At 35.1% G+C, this 23,090-nt stretch overlaps 2 protein-coding genes across 8 annotated transcripts in view; both read right to left on the bottom strand.

Moving 5' to 3' along the window:
* LOC139964678 (voltage-gated inwardly rectifying potassium channel KCNH3-like) overlaps window positions 1-23,090 on the bottom strand; it is a 117,313-nt gene that overhangs the window by 79,530 nt on the left and 14,693 nt on the right. The gene's annotated exons all lie outside the window — the stretch shown is intronic.
* LOC139964960 (uncharacterized) lies at window positions 11,332-16,514 on the bottom strand. 5 transcript variants are annotated; one of them, XM_071967071.1, is made up of 4 exons: window positions 16,042-16,514; window positions 14,966-15,130; window positions 13,597-13,715; window positions 11,332-13,084 (listed from the first exon to the last, which is right to left on the bottom strand). In XM_071967071.1, the coding sequence occupies exons 1-4, from the start codon at window positions 16,075-16,077 to the stop codon at window positions 13,000-13,002; spliced, it is 405 nt and encodes a 134-aa protein (XP_071823172.1). In that variant the 5' UTR covers window positions 16,078-16,514; the 3' UTR covers window positions 11,332-12,999. The 5 variants fall into 5 exon arrangements, with proteins under 5 accessions (XP_071823172.1, XP_071823173.1, XP_071823177.1 ...); XM_071967072.1 differs by having other exon boundaries at window positions 16,075-16,512; XM_071967076.1 differs by having other exon boundaries at window positions 16,226-16,510.

The raw sequence follows: 23,090 nt of genomic DNA on the forward strand, positions 1-23,090 counted from the left end.
CTTGAGGTCTTGGTGTGTGACTACAAATAAATATGAACATATCAGCACCAGTGTCCTATAGCAAAGACTTCGGTGAACGGCAGGTCATGTATAAACTGATCTAAAGCAGCGGGTCGGAAAATGTTAGGCCCACGACCCATTAACTTCTATGAGGACTGAGCCACGACCCACCATGGATTCCATCCCTCAGAATCGAAGCTCAGAACACAAGTTAAAAACAAGCTTGGACTATATGTTAGCAAAATTACCCAAGCGATATTTGTTGGAAAACTCCGTAACGTGTAGAGAATCTTTCGAACGTCTGGAAAAATCCCGCGACCAACCGAACTTTTTCCCCGACTCACCTTTGGGTCGCCCTGCACCCATCATAATTTGCGGATAGTCGATCTAAGGTCCACATATAGGTTCAATAATAGATCTCTTTTTCTGATCTAATTTTAAGAGTGCAGCCCAACAATAAAATTCCTCTCTTGAAGGCTGCGTTGTGGATAATTGGTGGTGGTGTGGGGGGGGGGGGGTAGAGGTCCCCTCCTGTAGGTGGCTACTATATTGACTTCATCGGGTAGTTTGTTTCTGTAGATGTAATTAAACAGTGCCAAAGTAAACCTTATAGTAAGTCTAATTGTAAAAGCCTAGCTCTATTTTATGAGGCAGTTGAGGGTTTGAAAGGCTATCACAACAAGTTTTGACATATTTGTATTGACAAAACTTATTTATTGTTAGACAAAAGTAATTTACCATTAACGTTGTGGCCTACCATAGGCAAGAAAATCCTGACAACATAAGGAACATTTATGCGCAAGACGTTTTGAATGTTTAGATGACATTTTCAGATGTTAAACATTATAATGATTCATCGACTTGAAACAACTGCGGCTTTGTTAAAACTCTAAAGGTTAACCATGTCTATAAAAGGTAATTAAGAATGGCCGAAGAGTCCTCTAATGCTAAACCAAATGGTTATACGTCAAAGATTTAGACAATTTATAAATGTCAATATCATGACTTTGTATTCCAATGTAGCAATGTTTTAAACAAAACTCTCTCGCACGTGAGTTACCTTGCCCACTTCCCCTCTCGGTGTTATTTAATGTCAAATCCTAACATATGTTGTAACTTTTCCTACCGAGTCCGCAATGTAACAAAATATACGAACTTATAAATAAGTTTATTTTAAACAAAACTAAAGAAATATTGATCCATTTGGGGAAGATGAATAGGAACAGGACACATAAATTGCGCATTAAACCATTTTCCCCCTTTGTAAATATAATTACACCGTATATGATCTGTTTTACTCTGTTATATAGTGATATCTACTGAAAACAACTTGTTTGTGAATTCGTTGAGAATAGTTTCCTTTTGTCTGCAACAGACTTGAAGTACGAGTACAACAGTACGAGTACGAGGACAACAGCATGAGTAAGTGTACGTCAGCATGAATACGAGTACAACAGCATGAGTACGAGTACAACAGTATGAGTACGAGTACAACAGTATGAGTACATGTACAACAGTATGAGTACATGTACAACAGTATGAGTACGAGTACAACAGTATGAGTACGAGTACAACAGTATGCGTACGAGTACAACAGCATGAGTACGAGTACATCAGTATGAGTACGAGTACAACAGTATGAGTACGAGTACAACAGTACGAGTACGAGTACAAACTATGATAAGAGTACAACAGTATGAGTACGAGTACAACAGTATGAGTACGAGTACAACAGCATTAGTACGAGTACAACAGTATGCGTACGAGTACAACAGCATGAGTACGAGTACATCAGTATGAGTACGAGTACAAACTATGATAAGAGTACAACAGTATGAGTACGAGTACAACATCATGAGTACGAGTACAACAGTATGAGTACATGTACAACAGTATGAGTACTAGTACAACAGCATGAGTACGAGTACAACAGCATGAGTATGAGTACATCAGTACGAGTACGAGTACAACAGTATGCGTACGAGTACAACAGCATGAGTACGAGTACATCAGTATGAGTACGAGTACAACAGTATGAGTACGAGTACAACAGTACGAGTACGAGTACAAACTATGATAAGAGTACAACAGTATGAGTACTAGTACAACAGTATGAGTACGAGTACAACAGTACGAGTACGATTACAAACTATGATAAGAGTACAACAGTATGAGTACGAGTACAACATCATGAGTACGAGTACAACAGTCTGAGTACGAGTACAACAGTATGAGTACGAGTACAACAGTATGAGTACAACAGTATGAGTACGAGTACAACAACATGAGTAAAAACATGAGTAAAACTCCCCCTTAATCTTACACTATACAGTATCTCAGTGTATTATAGTAAAAAACAAAACTCTGTTACGACTACAGAAATGTATAGTAGAAACTTCATATCAAAGGCGCTCAATTCAGTAAACATACTAGCATGTTTCATTCGCATATGAAATGTTAAATTAACTCTGAAAGCACCAGTGCGTACAGCAATATATGGCAGTTTCTTCGGGTTTATCCGTTAACAACAAATATCATACCGTGGTACTGAATTGAAAATGATTGCAAATGATGCTGGTATATGTTTACTCAATTATGTAAGGAGCAATATTGTGTAACCAGTTGAGATCTCCTCCATATTTACTGCTGGCAATCTTGATAAATGTCGTTAACCCACATATAAGTAATATAAGTATATGAGTACCCTATGAGAGATGTTATATCATTTGTAATATATATATATATATATATATATATATATATATATATATATATATATATGCATATATGCTGTTTAAAAAATGTGTACATGCAAAAATTTCTCCTTATTTTAATAGTACACTAAAAGCAGCTGTTTTAATTAAGAAAAGACATATCCATAATTTTGTGCGCTTAAAAGCAACTGGGGATACTTTCAATTGTACGAGTACAAGTTTACCGAGTGTAATTGTGAGGACAAAACCATAAGTAAGAGTAAATAATATATATATATATATATAATCCAGTACGTGTGCGAGGAAGAAATCAAATACAGTGTACATATTATATCCCACTATACTGAACTTTGTTTTATAATTAATATTTTATAATTAAGTATTTATTAACCGGATAGTAAAGTGTGCAAGAAACAGCTAAATTCTGTTTGTTATACACAATCGTTTATATCGTACCCAGATTTATTCACACCTACATATACAGACAGCCACACACAACTGTAGAAAATCCGATCACATCTCTACAAATGATATTGACAGATGGTATTTATTTACTCAAGCAATGATAGTTATATTAACATGGTCACTGATCATAATCAGTTAGCATATACGCTCCATTGAGTTTGAAATGAATATTCATTGTATCTAACCTGCATCGTATATTGTTCACATATATCAATTATGACTCCCCTCAGTACATATAAACGTATATAGCTTATCCGTTTGGACTGCAGTGATATATGCATTCCAAAGGATAGAAAATTCTCCATTGAGCCATGTATGAATATTTCAAGTAAAGGTTGATTGTTGATAATTCCTTCAGACCCACAATTTGTATAGTAAATGTTTCCTATGTATATATATACAGAGAATACGGCTATAATTTCTTATCAACATTTTTATATAATTTTTTATTATTCTTTGCTTTCGTTTTTATATCTTCTGAAGGAAATGCCTTTCTTGTTTTTTTTTGGTGACGAACGTTAATTTTTTTAGGTTATATCATCAAATATATCAATTTATTGTAAATATTAATGTTTACTATACACAACGTTATATGGGAGATATAACTTTAAAAGAAGCCATCAATCAGAAGTACTTTAATCTTCCGACAAATCGACTGACCATAACCCACCTGATGTCATTATCTTCTTACCCTGTTACTTTGACATGAAATGGGCGTCTATTACTACTTAATAAAACAAAGGAAATCTTTCCTCCTACATCGATAGTTGATCATATATAGAGAAATGACAAAAAAAAGGGTTATAGTATAACTGGTGACGTCACGTTACGCTCTTTCATTTTAAAGGTTTAAATTACTGTCTCTGGATATAACCTGACATTTTATTTCTTGATATTTTTTTTTTGGCGTGTATTGAATTTGTAACATATATGTAGACCTGTCCTATAACGGATCATCATATAAAGGACACACATTAGAGAAGAGTATAAGGGGGAAAGACATCAGCGTTTGACATATGCCGCAATGATCGACAACTGGCGAGAAATAACTGTGACGTTGAAACGCGAACGTTTTCGAGCAACCATGAATCTCATATTTCTAAGAGGTGAGATCGGGTTACTGCACATGACGACAGCATTAAAGCGATACGCTAGTATATATAACTCTATATGCACTGCACATTATCAAATCGAGTCTGAATGACTTCACATTGGACCGCTTTAATATGCTTGAGTATTACAATACGTTACTGAGGTATAGTTTTGCTGACGATAATTATTGTAAAAAATGCGTCCTGAAAATCCTCCTTAAACAATGCAATTAAGAGGACATTCTCGAATTCTAATAACGCGGAAGTCAGTCCAGAAAAAAAAATATTACCATTGCCAAGGTGATACCGGAAGACATGAATGCTAATCAAATTATTCAGCAACACTTAATGCAAAAACCATATGCCTACATGTCGTAGTACAAGGACTACTATATAGTAGAGACAAAACCGCAATAAGACTAATGCTTTATATATGTATTACATCAGACCTAACGACGTATAATGCAAAATAAAAGCCAGCGAGAAACGTTATTTGAATTCATTGTTCAAAACACATAAATTGGTGTTTACATAGAGCAAAAGAATGAATTCATATTTGCAGGCAAACCTTGAGGATAATATTACACAAGCTCGGATCAATACTGATCGATAACTGATGTATACAGATATACGGACGGCAGACAGATTACAAGATTGGGATTTTAATGCGGAGGTTTTTGTCTCTTGGTGTGCGTATGGTGTAAAGTGGTCATGACCCTCTGTGTTTGGTCGTTGAATATTACACCTTTTCTCCATTGTACCACTACATCACCAGACAAGGCATGCTAGAAGCTGTGATCATGGGAAAGGGCATGATGACGTCAGATGATATTTACACACGATAGACCGCAAATATGAGAACAGGAAGCTTCTAAGCAAAGTGCTGATGGCATACAATGTGGTATAGAGGGAATTTTAATAATTATGAGATAATATGCATGTAAAAGATTCGAAAAGCATATCAATCATTAAAATATTCCATCACCATCTCCTATGCTCTTCCTTAGATCTCATTTTGTAGACAAAAATAAAATATAATTTGTGTTTCATTTGTACCTTTTGTGCTAAATGTATCTCTGTACGGTTTCGTCATATAGTGAAGACATAATCTGCATTGCATAAATATCAAATATTTAAACTTTATCGGGTGGGTGGAGAAATGCTATAAGTTATATATACCTCATTACTGCAAGCATTTCTTTTCCTCTGAGACTGACTCAGTATTAACATCAAATGATGTAGCTTCTTTATAATTTATCTTTTCTGCTTTACATTGGTAGATTTGGGAAATCAGAATGAATTGATAATTTTACTGGATTGAAGTAAGAAAAGTAGAAATTGGAGAGGTGTGACACTAAGAGATGGTTATAATCATGCATGATAACTTGACAACATTACTTGCTATGATGTTAGGAATACAGGATTTGTGCTCATCAGTAGATATTCTTTGTGACTATACAGGACCAACTATAGGGGACTCACTTCCACGCCATCCATGATTTGGAAATTTATAGTAACCTAAGATTTATATGATAAATGGGGACCTGCGAGGTAACTTGTAAATATAGTTGCGTGCGCCGGTTTGTGGCTGCACCCTATGGGAAGTCCCCCGGGGGACACGTGGTTGTGGTGCACTGTGGTGCCCCAGGAGAGATTGATTGAATTGTGCACACTTTGGTGTGTGGGTGTGACAAGTTACCAATGACCAGGGGTTAAGTTGTAAAGTCATGTGAGGAGGCATTAGCCTCATACAAGACTGTAAACCTTCAACTTCAACTTTAACTTTATAAGCAGAATCATTTTCTCTTTTCCAACTTTGGTCAACCTATACAGAAATAGTAAATACCTGTATTTAAATTACCCTTTTCGGTTCTACTCAACTTCAACTTCGTCCCTTTGTCCTGCTACCACTTTGAATGATACAGATTGAAAGACTGAAAGGACGTAATTTCTGGAGATTTTGTATTTTTTCCTTTTACGAAAGTTTTTGAAACATTTATACCATAACTCAATAAAGGTAAACATAACTTTACGATGTGTTCGATGCAAAATCAACAAATGTATGTACCCATGCTTACGTACACAGTATAACCTCTTTTCTTTTTAAATATTTATATCTTATGATACATTTATCAGTATACGTGTTTACCCTTTCAAGCTGTATATTTAACTACTATAGTTGGCATATATACATTTCTTCGCGCTGAATGTTGTTATGATACATATGAGACCATATATAGTCGTAACGAGTAATGGCTATAACTGTGTGTTGTCGATGCTACTGCTGTTATATGTTATGCGTGGCCGCACATCACAGTTTTGCTTCAATGCTGAACTCCACAAATGATTATATAGTATTATATATTGCTGCCTTCGCTATATGTAATCAGAGTACACCACTTTCTCCGCTATTTAGATTCTCATAAGGATTATTCTTGATGGCGGGAAACTTGCCAGCGAGCTGTGCTGCTTTATGCAAACATTAGGTCATCAATTAAGGAGACTTTGGTTATTAGTTTGCTTTATCAAACACGAAAGACGCGTCACCTTGATTAAATCCTCGGCGTGTTTCAACAGGCTGTAAAATGAGGACTTTGACTTGACACGGAATAATCTCTGCTCATCAAATAGTATAGTATAGCATGATGTATGTACGTACGGTATGTATGTATATGGTGACTGGTCAAGTGTAGGTAATTGAGTACTATATATATGTATATAAAGGAAATACGTTTACTCCCAAAGAAAATTTTATAAGAGAAAACCAGAGAAATAAGATATGAATCATAATTGACGAATAAGGAGTCATGTTTTAGAAAGTAAAAATAAGAAAAACATTACTCCTTATGTATAGGCTATATATATATATATATACATATATAGCCTATACATATTTACATATCCTACACACACACACATATATATATATATAGCCTATACATATTAACATATCCTACATATATATATATATATATGTATATATATATATATATATATATATATATCATATATACTAGTTTCATAGAATTATGCATTGGATACATGTTACCCTATGAAGCATAATCGATTTTAAAATACAAATAGATCTATACGCAGATGTTTTATTACACTTGCTGCTTTATGCATCTTTGGGTGCTTGTTCTCCAATTCTCTGAAATTTGCAAACTGTTCTGAATAGGCTTTTACAATCAAAATAATGAAATTGGGGATGTTTGCTTGACCAAATGAACATTAATTAAAGTGCCATGGATGATTCCACCCACGTTTAAAACAATTCCGTAGACAGACAGTGTTTCATTGAAGTATCAATCAATCCCATCCAGTAAACTGCAAATTGTCAACAAAAAAATCATTATTAATGAATGAAAATTGACTATAGGCCTATATAGTTATGCTAATGATTTTTTTATTTATTTTTAATATCGATTTCTACAGTAAAAATAAACCAACCGACTAAGCTACATTAAAACTATTTTTTTTTTTCTGCTTCTTTTTAATGTAGACATAACTATAGTAATTCATGAACGTTTCCATTGCTTGACTAAGTGACGATTCACAAGTATGTTCGGCTGTGCAAACATGACCGGATTTTACCTTACTGAAGTTATACATTAACAGAATTGTTAATGTTAATTTAATTCATTGTTCTTATGGTATAATGTAGCACATTATTAATATTCCATGGTTTGGCTGAGTGATCTCACGTGTGTAGTTGAATGCAATATAATGCACATTCATATTCAGCTTTGCAATCATAACCGGAGGTTCACTTATTGAACTAATATACACTAAAACTTAAATGTTAATGTTACAATAGTGATTGCTCTTATAATACAATGTAGCGAATCCTATAAGTTATTTCCATTGTTTGGATGAGTGATGGTTGAATGCAGGATAAATTACAACAATTATGTTCGGCTATGCAGAGGTTCACTAATTAAAGATTTACATTGAAACAGAAATATTAATGTTATGATAATAATGCATTGTTCTTAGGATACAATGCAGTTTCCATTGTTTGGCTTCGTAATCTCAATATTACTATCATATACTGTTTTACCAGAGGCTGCATGTTGGAGTTCACTTCACATGCTAAGACGTATTGTGAATAAGTCAAGTAAAAGGCATTAGATGCGGCTAGTAAAATTCACAAACATAATGAAAATGCAATAATAAATGTCATTAAAGTGATTCCGTGCGTTTCAAAAAGGAAATACAAAAAACTGTTCCTTTTTTTTCAAAAATGGAACTTCGTTTAAGCTGCTTATCTGACGCCACCATGAAAAATGAGGTTTCACCAAGCTAATTTTGCCAAAAACGTTTCATTAATTAAGAAATTAATTATCGAAAGTATAAACAAATGATCCGCTGAAGACAGATTTCATTCATGTATTTTGTTACGCCCCTTAAGCCCCGCAATGCCTTTTGCTTGAGCCCCTATATCAGCCTACCGTGCACATTGCTCAATCTATATAGGTAAAGTCCCAGGCCTAGCCTACAGTGAGATTTGATTCTGACTTGCCTTGTACTCCAATTTAATTTTTTTTCTGACCCTCGTATAGGAAATTACTTGAGATTTTTTGCTGGAAACTGTTAATGAAGCTTTATAAGCATCAACTATAGAAACGGTGTACTATATACGTTTCGAATTGGAAAAATATAAAGTCTCAGTCCTACCTACATCATAAGAATATATAGGAGAGATAACAAACACCGCCTCCCGTCTCCCATTTCTTCCTCGTTGTTTTTATAATATTACAACGTATATAAACTTATTCTCCGCAGATTCCCACTCAAATGAATTTAATATCAAAGTTCACTCTAGTACAACCTTCTATACCTCACCTTAACCACCCACCCCTTACCTCACCTCTAGGCTCCACGCCCACTCGCGACACTATACATTCCGCAACCTTTTAAAATGTAGGCAACTCTCTTCCCCACATAAACCCCTTTTTTGCAACTTGTTATATATTCATGACTTTGACCTAATTCGGATAAGTTTAAACAGTTTTTCCCCTTCAAATAGCTTATCCCCTCCACAGTCTGCTCCCCGTGCCCGTCAGAATGTCGCTGAACCAGTACAAACCGTGTTATCAGGATGTACATACATCAGATTTACATTGAAACATTGTACGTGCAAGTAAATGTTCTCAGAAAATGCGCAGGGATCTTGTATATCTTTTCAATCAGTATTGTTCACCTGAAAATCTTATTCAGTAAAATCTGCTCTTGGTTCACTCCTAAAGTCAACGGGTGTTATTAATGCCACACGATTGTCGCTATAGCAGCTCATGAGAGACAATGCGACCTTTATGATGCTAGATGTAAGTTAATGAAGACATCGAGTGTGACATACTGAAGGTTGATTTATACGTTATTCTGCTCAAGTTTTAAAACATATCGAAATGCCAAGCAACAATATCGTTTTTATCCCTTTAAAGGAACACTCTACTTCTCATCTACATATAAATATATATATGAGATTAGTTGTTCCTCGGAGTTTCGGAGTATATATATATATATATATATATATATATATATATATATATATATATATATATATATATATATATATATATATATATATATATATATATATATATATAAATATATATGTTTCAAGTTCTTCCATATCATTTCAAAAGTCCCAAGGAAATTGTTCCACCTGACTAAAACAATAAGTATGAGTTGTGGATAGCAAGTGAAAATCAAATTTCTGTCAATGTGTTTTATTTTCAGGGATGTCGCTTCAATTTTATTCCGTTAAAGCGAGAGAGTATTCATGCATATATGCCTATATAATTCAATGTTAACAAAGAATTAACATATAAACGGAATAATTATAAAGCTGTACTGTATTATCAACCGAGATTATTACTGAAGACGCTTGTCTGGTTTTTAAGGAAGAACTTACTAACAACTGAAAAAAGGAATACACCCCTCCCCCCCCCCACCCCCTCAAAAAAAAAGAAGAATAAAATGTAAAATTTGTAACACTCTGTTACTTAAATGTTATAAGAATTTTGCTTTAAACAGAGCTTGGCAGGTGCAAATGTTGTGACGAAGCAAACCATGATCATGTTGTGGTCAATATGTTAACGAGATTACCTCGACTAAATGTCACGAAAAGTGGTCTTTCATGAAATGCGTTTCTATATATGCAGTCCTTCTATAGTTTTGCGATTACAACAAGTGTAGCTTTCAAAACAGCAAGGGTTTCCCCTGAGAACCTCGTGAAGAGGCGTTATATAGGGTACACACTGTTATCTGAACTCTGTGCATGATCTTTTCTCCTTTTAGGGGTATTATCAAACTTGATAATGATGATCAGGCAGGTTTCACTGATATAAACTAACTTTTAAAGCGAAAGTGATAAACTAATAAATCATCATGAAAAATATGAAATGGAGAGGATATTAAGATTATCACGAGTACATGCATGTATACAAGTATAGATGCCAAGCCTTCCAGACATGATTCAAACTAATGTTCGGACTAAATGTTTTGCAGATGAATTTTGTAAGCTTCTGGGATTAACGGATTAATCCCCTGGCAGAATCAAAACAAAAGATTTAAACTGACACTTCATGCATTGATCGAATACTGCTTATAAATAACAAGTAACATGTCGCCGAATTGATCACATCTACCGCCATGAGATTTAAATATATACAATTCATACAGAGAGTTCTTTTATTGCGTGCTGAAGGTATAGACTACACATAAAGGCCCATATGTTCTGTACAATTACAATATATAATAGATATTGGTCTTGTAAATTATAACAATATTATGGTTTAGTCTACTATATAAAATATAAGTGGCATTTACATTTGGCATATACGTATATATCATGTATACATATATCTGAATGCGTTTTAATGAGGGCTAAAACTGTATAGCTGTTGTAGGCTAACATTTCTGCATCATGTACCATGACCTATACCTATATGAATGACCCATCTCCAAGCAGTTTTATACAATGCACGTGATGCATACACTCTAAAAACCAAAGTGCTGAAAACAGCACATAGAGTGCTATTTTACAGCACTTTCAAAGAGCCCTGAGAGGGACAGCACCCTAAGTGCTATAAATAACACTCTCAATGGTGCTAACTATACCAGCACCTGAAAAGTGCTGCAACAGTCCCGCACTTTAAGTGCTACCACCAGCACTGGAAAGAGCAAAGTAGGCACCTGTAAGTGCAAGTCCTTAGGTCAGTATTAGGGTGTACAGAGCACCACTAACTGTAGACTCAGAATCTGTATCACTTCAAAATATGGAATGTAAAGGCTAGGTCAAAACACATCATCTCCTGCTGAAATAAAAGGGAACACATTTCTTTTCTTTCTTTCTTTTATTGCTTCCTGTACTTGAGAAATAAAAAATCATGAGTTAGACTTAAACCATATAGTGTAGACAGATTAACTTAAGTATGTCAGCTAAGCCCTTTGTTTACTATAAAAATTTAAGGCTGTTGACCAGAAGTGCTAGAGTATATCCATGCATAGTGTTGTAGCCTAACTTTATGTTTACATTTAGCCATGGATGTTACTAAGTTAAAACATGATATTAATTTACTGTATTAGTACTGAGTGATATTGACAGTAGATGGGACTATGCACCCCTAAAATCCAGTAAAATCCAGATTCCAACTGGATAAGATCTCAGATTGTACAAAAATTAAATAAATAAACAAACCATTTTTTACCACCCAATGAGGTTGAGTTCCATGGTCTCATATTTGAACAACATCTTCAAACTTATTCACTCCACTCTTTTCATGAAGTCAAATGAAAATAACACCAACTTGATCCCCAAATGGGTCAAAAATAAACTGAAACACTGAATATCCTCTAACAGTCTGAATGAATGTTTTAAAACAAGATAAAAGTAACAGTGACAACACCCAATCAAGACTAAGTTAGATAAACCTACGCTCCCAAGGGCGAGCAAGTGCCTGACATATTGTGAGTCATTAATTATTAATGAGTAATTCATATGAGTGGCTGTGGCTGAGATCTGGTGCAAGCAGTATCCCTCCCATGTTTATAAGCAACTTAAATTATCAACTGTACAACCTGAATAACTGGTCAAAACTTGATTTATCCATCACAACCAGGTTCATCTGGAGATGATTTTAGAGATATATGTGGGTCTAAGTTGTGTAGTGGTCAGTTTTGTATTTGTTTACCCTGTGTTGTAGGCCTTATAATTCTGTTAATGTCAAAAATCCAACTACACTTTATATAATAGCTACATACTAAGCTCTAAAGGATTACAAGAATTGAAACACTGATCCCAAAGATAAAACATACGGCATGTTTTTCTACTACAAAATGGCCATTGCAACTTACTTAAGAAACGTTATGAGAAATCATGAAAGAGATTAATGCTTGTAATTAAAACGAATAAATTTTCAGACATGCTTTCAAAAAACTTTCCTTTATGCTTTTAAACTAAACTGTGAACAGTCTCTACTCCACATTTTGCAAAGCAATCCTTATCTCCTTAACACGATTACTTATCTTTTGACCTGATGGAGGTATGCCATACACCACAGTTTGGATAAAGGTGTAGAAATCTGTGAGCTGCACCGCATATGCTACAATAAAAACATAATGAACTTTCATTAGAATATCTGTAGCTGCTACAATTCCACATGCTTGCCTGGAAACAGGTAGGGCAACTCCATCCAGAACTACAAAAAACTGCTGCAAGTCAGTCACATTGCTTCCAATGGCCAAGAGGTGTGGCTGTTTTCTGCTGAGTTGGCTTTTCTTTGCATATTCTTCCACATTTGTTCCGATCTAAGAAGAAAGGAAATTAATTCATGCATTAATTTCCAAAATAGTGCCGATTTCTCTAGTAACCTCTGAAAACTTCAACTAGTCCAGCTGACAATTACTTCACATCCTGCTTGCATCACTAACCGTACTATTATGTATCTTGCCTGAACTGCTGCCTGGCTTGTGCCATATTTTAACCAAATATAAAATCCATATTAATAACTAACCAGCTACAAAAATATGCAAATATAACTTGATATATAATACAGGATTATCTGGCTCAGGTACAGAATAGTCTACAATAACCCACATCTGGATCAGATAGTTTTATGTGGTTGACTCTTATCTCCTGAAGGAAAGACACATTTAATAAGAGCACCTACCTGGACCGCCCAGCACAGATTGAGCCAAGGGGCTGAGGCCTAGAGGACAGAATGTCAGTACCAATATCCCCTAGGCTCAAATGGTTAAAGATTGATCACTCTGCATGAATTTTGGCAGATCTTTCCCACTCAACACACAAAACAACTTACTGGTTGCCAGGCGATGAAGTAACGGACATTGTCATCTCGACTGCATTTTCTACTTTTCCTTGTGTTGAAAGATGGCAATAGGTGAACCAATGCAAAGAGACCGTACCTGGATGCATGTTCTAAAGAAGAAAATGAAAAGTTTCTTAATAATGAAAAACATAAAAACAGATTACATATCTCAACAAAACAGATGTATATGTCAACAAAATAGTGTGACGTGTCAGTTAGTAATTGTTTGTTCCTACTACTTGCTCTAGAAATTGCAATATACAAATTACACATAGGCACTGCATGCCAAAAAAAAAAAAAACATTCTGATATACTTTTATGTCCACTGAACCCAATTACATAGGCCTATGTCAATTTCACAGTTATAGGTCTTTTCAAAGTCACTAAAATAAATATGGTGGAAGACTGAAGGATTTCTGGGATTCTTCTATAATTGAAATTGGTTAGGCCAGGAAATTAATACTTTTGCTTATTGAATACACTGTTGGATGGAGGAAACTAAGGCATCAAGTGGTACAGTAACTTGTATCAATGAATGAACCAAGCAAGTGGCTATACAGGTACAACCCTACACCACCAGACTTACAACATTGGTTCTAGAATGTTTCTAGAATAATAACACACCCCTCCACCCACAGCGCTTTAACAGTACGTGGCTCAAGAAACAAATTTCCTTCAGTTTACCCTTACTCCACAGCTGGAATTAAAGCAAAAGTGAACAGGATTCCCAGCTTAATCAATTTTAGTGAATGGGCCTAAGAACTGGCTACAAATTTAGACCCAATAGTTATAACCTTTGATCTGAAATCTGGATACAAGTTTTAATCCACTGATTTCAACAATTTGCGAGCAATCTGATAATGATCTGGCTATTTTTGATTCACACGCTGCAGCCTGAATTGACACTTAAATGATCTTTGACCTCAATTTTTGGATACATTCGTGATGGGTCCCCTCCCATGGATCAGTTTAGCCAAGTTAGCTCCAGTACTTGAAAATTCACATAAGACTGCAGGAGATAATACCACTTAATGAACTATTGTTAGACAGGTAGATGCCCACCAATCACATAAGCACCCACCAGCTTCTATGGTGTCAGAACTTAAGTCTTCTCAAAATCTAGATTGGAATGTAATTCAGTTTTAGTTTAATCACTTTCATTCATTTCTTCCATGTATGTTTAAAGAAAGTTGGGTACCAGACAAACTGTTAACAGCATTGCCACTTTTCTGTACATGATTTCACCTATAGCAGTCTTTTAAAGAGCTAACACACCAAATATTCACTACAGAAAACTTGACTGAACTTGCACAATGAGAGTCACATGACTACAAAATGTTAGCACTTTTTTGAAACATACCCTCAGACTTTTCTGTTCCTTCAAATTCAAACCGAAGGTCCCGCAGAGCTGAGTTGGTGAGTACATGCTATGTACTTCCAAATGAAGCGGGAATGTACCCTCCCATTTCATCAAAAAGTTATTGGCGACCTGATCTCCATACATCTGCTCAAAGTCTTGCAAAATCTACAAGTGAAAGAATAGAACAAGAAAACATGCAATGAATCCCAAAACATGTCAGGTTTCTTTCATTTTTCTGCAAAAGCTTGAGTCTATAAACAGTATAAAAAAAAGCATGTTTAAAGTTTCACCTAAATTTGTTTCAAATTAATTGGAAAATTAAGCCTACCTATAGTCTTTCACTTTCCATGACAGAACATCTTAAGTGAAGCATATTTACATTGGGAGTCATCATTTCAAAAGAAAAGATACTTATAGTAGGCCTTCCTTGTTAGGTGCAAACAATTAGGGTACACAACATTAAGCGATGCATGAAATATGGGAAACACTATGAAGGTCAAATAAGAATAGGATGTATACAATTACTCTGATCATTATTTTATTTTTACATTTACTTTAATTTTTCTTTAAACCTGAATAATGTATGACTGTGAAGTATGGTTTGTACTTGTACTTTGTAGGCTACTTCATTTTGTAGTTGGCAATCACACACAGACCTTACACTGCAAAGTAACATTAACAACACAACGTTAGCCCTGTTACCACAATAATGTTAGACCTAGGCTAGGCTACCACAAATTCAAAGCGTAATATGGAGTGACAGGCCGTCCAAAACGTTCTCTTGTGGTCGTCTAGCGGCCATCGGCTCATATTCTTTAGGCATTGGCATATAAACCAATACCAATACTTATTGCATTGGGCCTGCCTTTCTTATACGTTAAGACTCTGTGATGGCCACTTGTGCAAACGCAGTAGACTGTAGTACCAGTAGTACACCTCAATCGAATCGCCATTTGCGGCCATAAAGTTAGGCCTTATAAATGTTACAATAAGGAGGTCGGCTAGGCCTATATACGCCCAATCATAAACTTGGCATAGCCTAATGTTATATCAGAGTGCATTTGGCATTTACATACGTGAATAGACCTATGAAATAAGTGGTAGGCTACCATCACTAAGACGTCGACAGAGGTATTATTTGAAGGAAATTCCCGACGTCATCAGCAAAGCTAGGTTATTGAAAACATGAATGATCACTCAAATTTCATGAAAGGTCGCCATATCAGCTTTCAAATATTCCTTACTCTGGAGAATATTCACAGATTTCAATTCAGAAACTTACGTCTGCCGGTGGAACGTTCGTCACTTGTCACGTCTAGCGATGCGATATGCAACTATTTGGTTATAACCAATAGCGTTGTTGCATGTTACTGACGTCACCGCCTTCAGCCAATCAAAAGTTAATACGAAACTTTCAGCACTTAACAAGTGCAGTGCGACACAACTGCGGCGATAGCACTTTGGTATGGTGCAAGTTATTTAACACTTGAAGGTTGAGATACTAGCTCTTAAAGTGCTAATTGATGACTAGCACCGTGTTGGAGCTACTAAATTAGCACTTCAGTTTTTAGAGTGTACATATCATTCTCGCTGTGACATTTATTAATTATGATGAAACATATATGACTGATGTATCTTAATAATTATTTCATACATTACCTATCGATTCGGTAGCGATTTCAAAGAAATCACTCATGTAATTGAGTAAACATGAATAAATCGTAAATTATATTGATGTGCAATCATCACCTCACATATAAGTAACCTGATGAATCGAATTATTTGATTTCTAGACGTTAGTCTTCTATCAGTGAAAGTTTCGCTAGACGGACAGAACAGTACAGTACAGTCTATACACAGTACAGAAGCCTACTAGTACAGTACAATAGCTACAGTAAAGTATAGTATAATACAGTATCCGTAAATCACACCACAGTGCAGTACAATACAGAACAGTACAGTATACAGTGCCGGCCAGTATACATTGCATTGCAGTACAATGCCTACAGAATAAAACCGTATACAATACAGTTAATTATAAAGATGAACACATCATCACTACATTCAATTACTGTAAAAGGACAATACCAGCTCAAAAAATTTAGTGGGTAAAATTACTCAAAATGAGTCACGAAAGGACAAACAAAGAAAATATTTTTGTTTTTTTAACTTCTAATTTTACTCACCAAATTTACTGGGTGCAGTGCATTATACAGCAGCACAGTTAAATACCTCACAGTATATTATAGTACATTAGGCCTGCAGTATAATGTAGAGCATAACACATGACATCATAGTAACGGTACAGTTTAACTATATATGCGCCCATCATTGACGTAGGTTGTAGAAGTATAGCCAGCATGCTATACTTTGACGACCCATGCCTGTGAAGGAGACTGGGTTTATGCAGCACAATATGGGCTCATGATTCGAAAAATCGTGAGCACAATGAAGGTACCGTTCAAAAATATGACGTCACACTATGCCGTTGACCTATCACCGTAAAACAAGATATGAATAATTCGTCTAAAAAGTTCAGTTTAAGATTACGTAATCAGTATGATATTTTTTTTTTCATTCGATCATTTATTATAGACTATATAGCAAACAGACTGCCCCAAAAGCCTATAAATTAAACATGGTGTTAAATAGGGCTGTGTTTATATGATATGAAATGATGTTTCACATCTGCGCGCACAATTACCTTCTGGTTTCTATGTACTCCGTATACAGTTGATAACGAACATGGAAAGTGTCTTCTGCACGAACATCTTTCAGCTTTATCAAGTTTGTTTATCATTTATCAAGAACTGTCTAATTTGTCAACGACTCGAATGTTATTTCTTCCCCCTAAAAAACATGCAAGCATCTCCGAGGTAGGTTAAACAAGGCATTTTTATATATGCAGACAACGCATGCATCGTGAAAGACAAAAGTAAAATAAGCTTAAAGTGGATTTATTATATATCACGTACCATTTTGTGTCCCACGTGTGAGAAACTTTATCTAATATAAACATAATTTATTATTATTTCTGTCAACGGGTATACTTTCTTCACTCTGGGTAAATTTGGCATAGCTATATAAATATATACATGGACTGATTCGTATATATATATGTACACGCCCGGAGCTGTATAGCTGTAGTAACATTCATATATAACCTGCTGAATGATTCAAACATAAACTCATTTAAAACATACCTATGGCTATAGTCCTTAATGCTTCACTATATATGTGTGGAATATATATACGACTTGTTTCATAAACGGATAAAATAGTGCGTTACAATATGGTTTTCCCATCACACGGACACATGGTTTATGCATAATCAACACAAAGTGTTGATACTCGCCGACGTATCGAACATTACCTGCAGTTTATAATGAAATCGGAGATCGGCTAAATTATGTGACATTTATATGTCGGCTTCATCAACAACAAAAAAGAACACAAAAAAAAAAAGAGAAAGGCAGTTGTAAAAGATATAATAACGCTTGTGACAAACAAGTATAGTTGTTTTACCAAACATGTTATATTAGGAGGCGAGTAATCGATGATTATGGCAACTCACAAAGTCCATGAAACATTAATGCGGCTTTATCACTCCATTTAGAAAATAAATGTGCATTGTCTATATACCGGAACTTTTTTTATGAACCAAAATCGATAAAAAAAAATTCTAATTAATAAAAAACCTCGGTATTCTTAAAGTCAGTAAAGAATCATGTTCTAAGACACATTCAGCAAAGTTATCTGTTTATCAGGTGTGTATTTTATACCCTCAGTGAGAATAGACACAAAAATAGACCAATAAAATCTTTATACAGACAACTATTCATCATTTATATTTCCCACTGCAGTAATCTCAATATGCATAATCTCAATGCGTCTCCCGTGCATCAAAATTGTCAATATATATATATTCCTAGTATATAATATTTTAATTTAGCAATCATTGTGCAAACGGCTCCATAACTTAGATTTCAAGACTTATAATTTCAAAGAGAAAAGGGTATCGCTGGATTTAGTAAGTGTATGTGAAACAAGACTTCTCACATGTATAAAGTACATGTCAATGTTTTGAATTTCTGTTGTTTCATACCATCACATATTGAAATATTAATATAAAAAAATATATAAAAACTTGAAACGTTCAGGATATTTACAATATGTTTATTTCATGAATTATTTTTTACCCATGACTAATATAGAAGCAGAAAAAAATCTTCCATTTTACTTTCTACTTACTAAATTCGGAATTGTTCCTCGGTTTAGAAGTTTGTTCAACTTTTGTTCGACAAATGTCAATCCAGTGCTTGTACGCGTATATATAGGCCTATACCTTCCTATGCGATTTACGATGAATCATTGCTTTATAGACTAGCATTTTCTTATAGCTCAGAAAGCCCTTTGCCCAATTCAAATACTCTGACGTGATAACTGCCATTTTATGCATCGGCAATTGTAAACCCCATCAAGTATTCAAACTCTGTCCTCGCATGGCCTCATGATTTGTAAGCAAGTGAAGGAACGAGCACTGAATATCTTGACATTTTCCTTGGGTTTTTTTTTCTTTTTCTCTCGATTCAAGCCAGATAGCGAAGAGAGAAAGAGAGAGTTTCACTTGTTCATGCAAACGGAGTCAAGTCGATGTATTTATGGGGGTTTTACAGTGTTTTCTTCATTCTCTGAATAAAAAATGAAGTATACCCGATACTGTGTTTGGCAATTGAGTGAATCTAACATAACAAATGAGAAGCGTTAACAATTATTTGTTGGTGATAGAAAACAAACCATGCGAAAAAAGGCAGATACTGCCCCCCCCCCCCCAATAAAAAATGTTGGTATGTTTTGCAAGGTATTTGATGATTCAATACTAACATAGAAATTTCTTACGTCGAGAAATGAGTTTTAATTTCCTATTCCGATCTGGTCTTTTTGTAACACACACACACGTGATGGCGTAAGCATGGAGAAGAGAGGTGAAAAGATATAACCCTGCCTCTCCCCACCACCATCATCACCAGTGTCCATCATACCAGAACTTTCTTGTTTCCAACTGACATTCACAATTATAATTATATGTATTTAAAGTCATCAGTATACTGAACTGTTTGGGGTGACACCAACTTTTGTATTCCTTCAAAGAATTTAGGGTCATTCTCTACCCTTAAACCGGTTCTCCGGCCACTCTAAAACCGCAATCACAGATTATATAAGCTTGCAAATCCCCCACCCCCCACACACATATTTGGACCAATAAACGGTGGCTCACTCCATTCTATGTTGTAATGCGTTTCTTAAGTGTATGTGCAGGCTTGCATACGTTTGTTTTGGCATGTATGTGAAGGCCAGCATGCGTTTGTTTATATGTATGTGCATGCTTGCATGCGTTTGTTTGTATATATGTGCGCGGCTGTTTGTAACGTGTCATTGACATATTTTCAGAGCAGTCCAAACAAGGCTTCCTAAACTAAACGGATGATGAACTACGAGGAGGCTATCCTGCAGTGGTTTAAATGTCAAAGTTCAGGGTTCAAATAATCACGTTTAGAAACGATCGAAGAATTAGTTCCTTTCTCTCAGAACTGTTTATCCGTATTTCCATCGCGTATAAGTTAAAGCGCTGGTCACTATAATTCCCATGTAATTAATCATTCTGGTTAAAGTTTGGCCTCAGATACAGATCAACTTTGCTATTTTGCTGGGGGGCTGTTAGCCAAAAAAGGTAAAGTCTTAAAATCTGGAACTTTTCCAAGAAGCACAAATTGATGTAAAGATCTGTATCCGAACGAACAAGTCTACGAATTAAACTGCAGCCATTATTGCAGTTAGCGACATAATATGCCAACGGGTTCTATATAGAATGGCAAAAAAAAAAACATGCGGTTAGCAATATGTTTGAAATGTGACGGGGTAGAGTGATGGGGGGTGGGGAGGGGTAAGCACTATCCCACATGGAAACTAATGTTTGAAATATTTTCTCCAACTTTGCAGTCTTCACAAGTGTACACTTAACCTATACCAAGTTAGCCCGCATAGAAGCGTCTCAACCCGGCTGCTTAGAGTCTTAAACCTGTACGAACGATTATGCCAACCCGAACCATTCAAGTCCCGCTTTCACTTATAACATGCATTTGGAACCCAAAGTGACATCGGGCCTCATCTTTTGAAAAGTTAACCCATTATGGGTCGCGGATAGGTAACCCATTCAAATCGAAAGCTCTGGCCCACTAAAGCCCACATTATCCAGGTCAAATTCATACAGGTTTAACGTAGGCATGCTCACTGGGATAAGATTATTTAATTGTATCAATCTGTATACTATCTATTTCGTTATCACAAAGTTAACCCTCGCAAATTGAAAAAAAAAAGCCTGCGAATCGTAACTTTCTACAGCTGTATATCTTACTACTTATTCTTCTTCCGTTAATTCTTTTATTTTTTTGCTAAATTTCTATCAATTCTCCAATCTCTCGTAAACTATATACAATCTCCATTGTACACTTTGTTTAGAATCTAAGCCTAATGGATTTAATCGCCTAACTTTGTACTTTTTCTGTCTAAAAAGGAAGTCAATTTAACGGTTAAAATTCGTTATTGGACAACCTGATGGTTCCAAATTATTTCTGACGGGATTCCACAACTTTACTCCCGCAGCTGCCGAACTTAATTTGAAGTAAATCTCAGAGACTTGATTACAATTTACACATTACAGACGAGGAGTTTTATAGCCTATATAGTTATATACTGCACTAGAGTTATACTAGAGGAGAAATCGGTTTCTGCATGGTGTCTGACAAGATGACGCGAGGCTTAACATAGACACGAGACAAACCATTGAACAAAGCCATGAGTTACCAATGCATATAACATCCTGATACCATTTTTAGTCTTCTTTATATACAATTACTTTTAAAAAACAATTAATGGTTCATCTCTCCCAGGAAATCAACTTTGGCACAAAATAAATTAGACAAACTACTTTTGTGGTCTGAGACAAGATATTTAAACTACTTATACGTTGTATGCATGCATATATGAATGAAACACGTGCTACCAGGCAGGGCTCCCATTCGTTGAATAGTAATGTTGGTGTTTGACTTACAATGTCGAAATTGTTGAATATATTGTCTGCGGAATACCAGTTTAACAATGTGACATGCTTAATCTCAGTCACTTTATCTTTCATTAGCGGTATACGGTTACATGCATTTTGAGATCGACATTGCCACGAGCAAACACTTGACAATCTCATTTTGCTTTTCAACGTTTGGTTCCCCGTAAACTTTCTCTCAGGAGAAATCATATTTGAAATTATCACACACAAAGAAATATACTAAAGAAATGTAAATTTTACAGAAACCTTGACCATTAAATTAATATGACTGCTTTGTATTCAAATTTCGCTCATCTTGTCCGCTGATTATACATTTTTTTAAGCAATCTCTACAGAGCGGCAAATAAACCCAAAAGCAGCAATGAAAATATAAGTAATGATAAGAAAAACTCAGAAAACGTACCGTAGATGACGTCATATACCAACCAGCCATTTGATTGCTTTTCCTACGATTTGTCATTCTTTTTTATTCGTTTTCCTCTCCCCCCTTTTTTTTGTCTAAGATTTTGAAATACCAATATCGAAGGTTGTTCAAATAAAACGACTTTTGATTAGCCTAATAGCAGAGCTTTCACCAGGAAATGCGTTAAGTGGCCAAAGCAACCGAGCAGTAAGGACGAAAAAAAGATGAATTAATATTGAAGTAAGCTGTAGATGGACTATAGCGACATGTAGTGTTAGCATATATAATATGTAAGTATCGCAGGGAATAAATGGGAAAACAGGCTCACTGACTACTGTTACACAGTCATTGCATTTTGCATATAGATAGTTTGCCTATATATATATATATATATATATATATATATATATATATATATATATATATATATGTTAAACAGTTTTTTCTCGTTATTCCTATACAGATATATATATATATATATATATATATATATATATATATATATATATATATATGTGTGTGTTAAACAGTTTTTTCTCGTTATTCCTATACAGATATATATATATATATATATATATATATATATATATATACTGATT

This window comes from Apostichopus japonicus, chromosome 23 (genome assembly GCF_037975245.1).
Source record: "Apostichopus japonicus isolate 1M-3 chromosome 23, ASM3797524v1, whole genome shotgun sequence".
NCBI classification, from domain to species: Eukaryota; Metazoa; Echinodermata; class Holothuroidea; order Aspidochirotida; family Stichopodidae; genus Apostichopus; species Apostichopus japonicus.

Excerpts from the sequence above, each read along its gene's own strand:
- LOC139964960 (XM_071967071.1), bottom strand. The coding sequence starts at position 16,077 with ATGGTAGCCTACCACTTATTTCATAGGTCTATTCAC. Across the intron at positions 13,716-14,965 it reads AGGAACAGAAAAGTCTGAGG|AACATGCATCCAGGTACGGT; the intron begins GTATGTTTCAAA and ends TTTCTTCTTTAG. Across the intron at positions 13,085-13,596 it reads ACTTCATCGCCTGGCAACCA|ATCGGAACAAATGTGGAAGA; the intron begins GTAAGTTGTTTT and ends CTTTCTTCTTAG.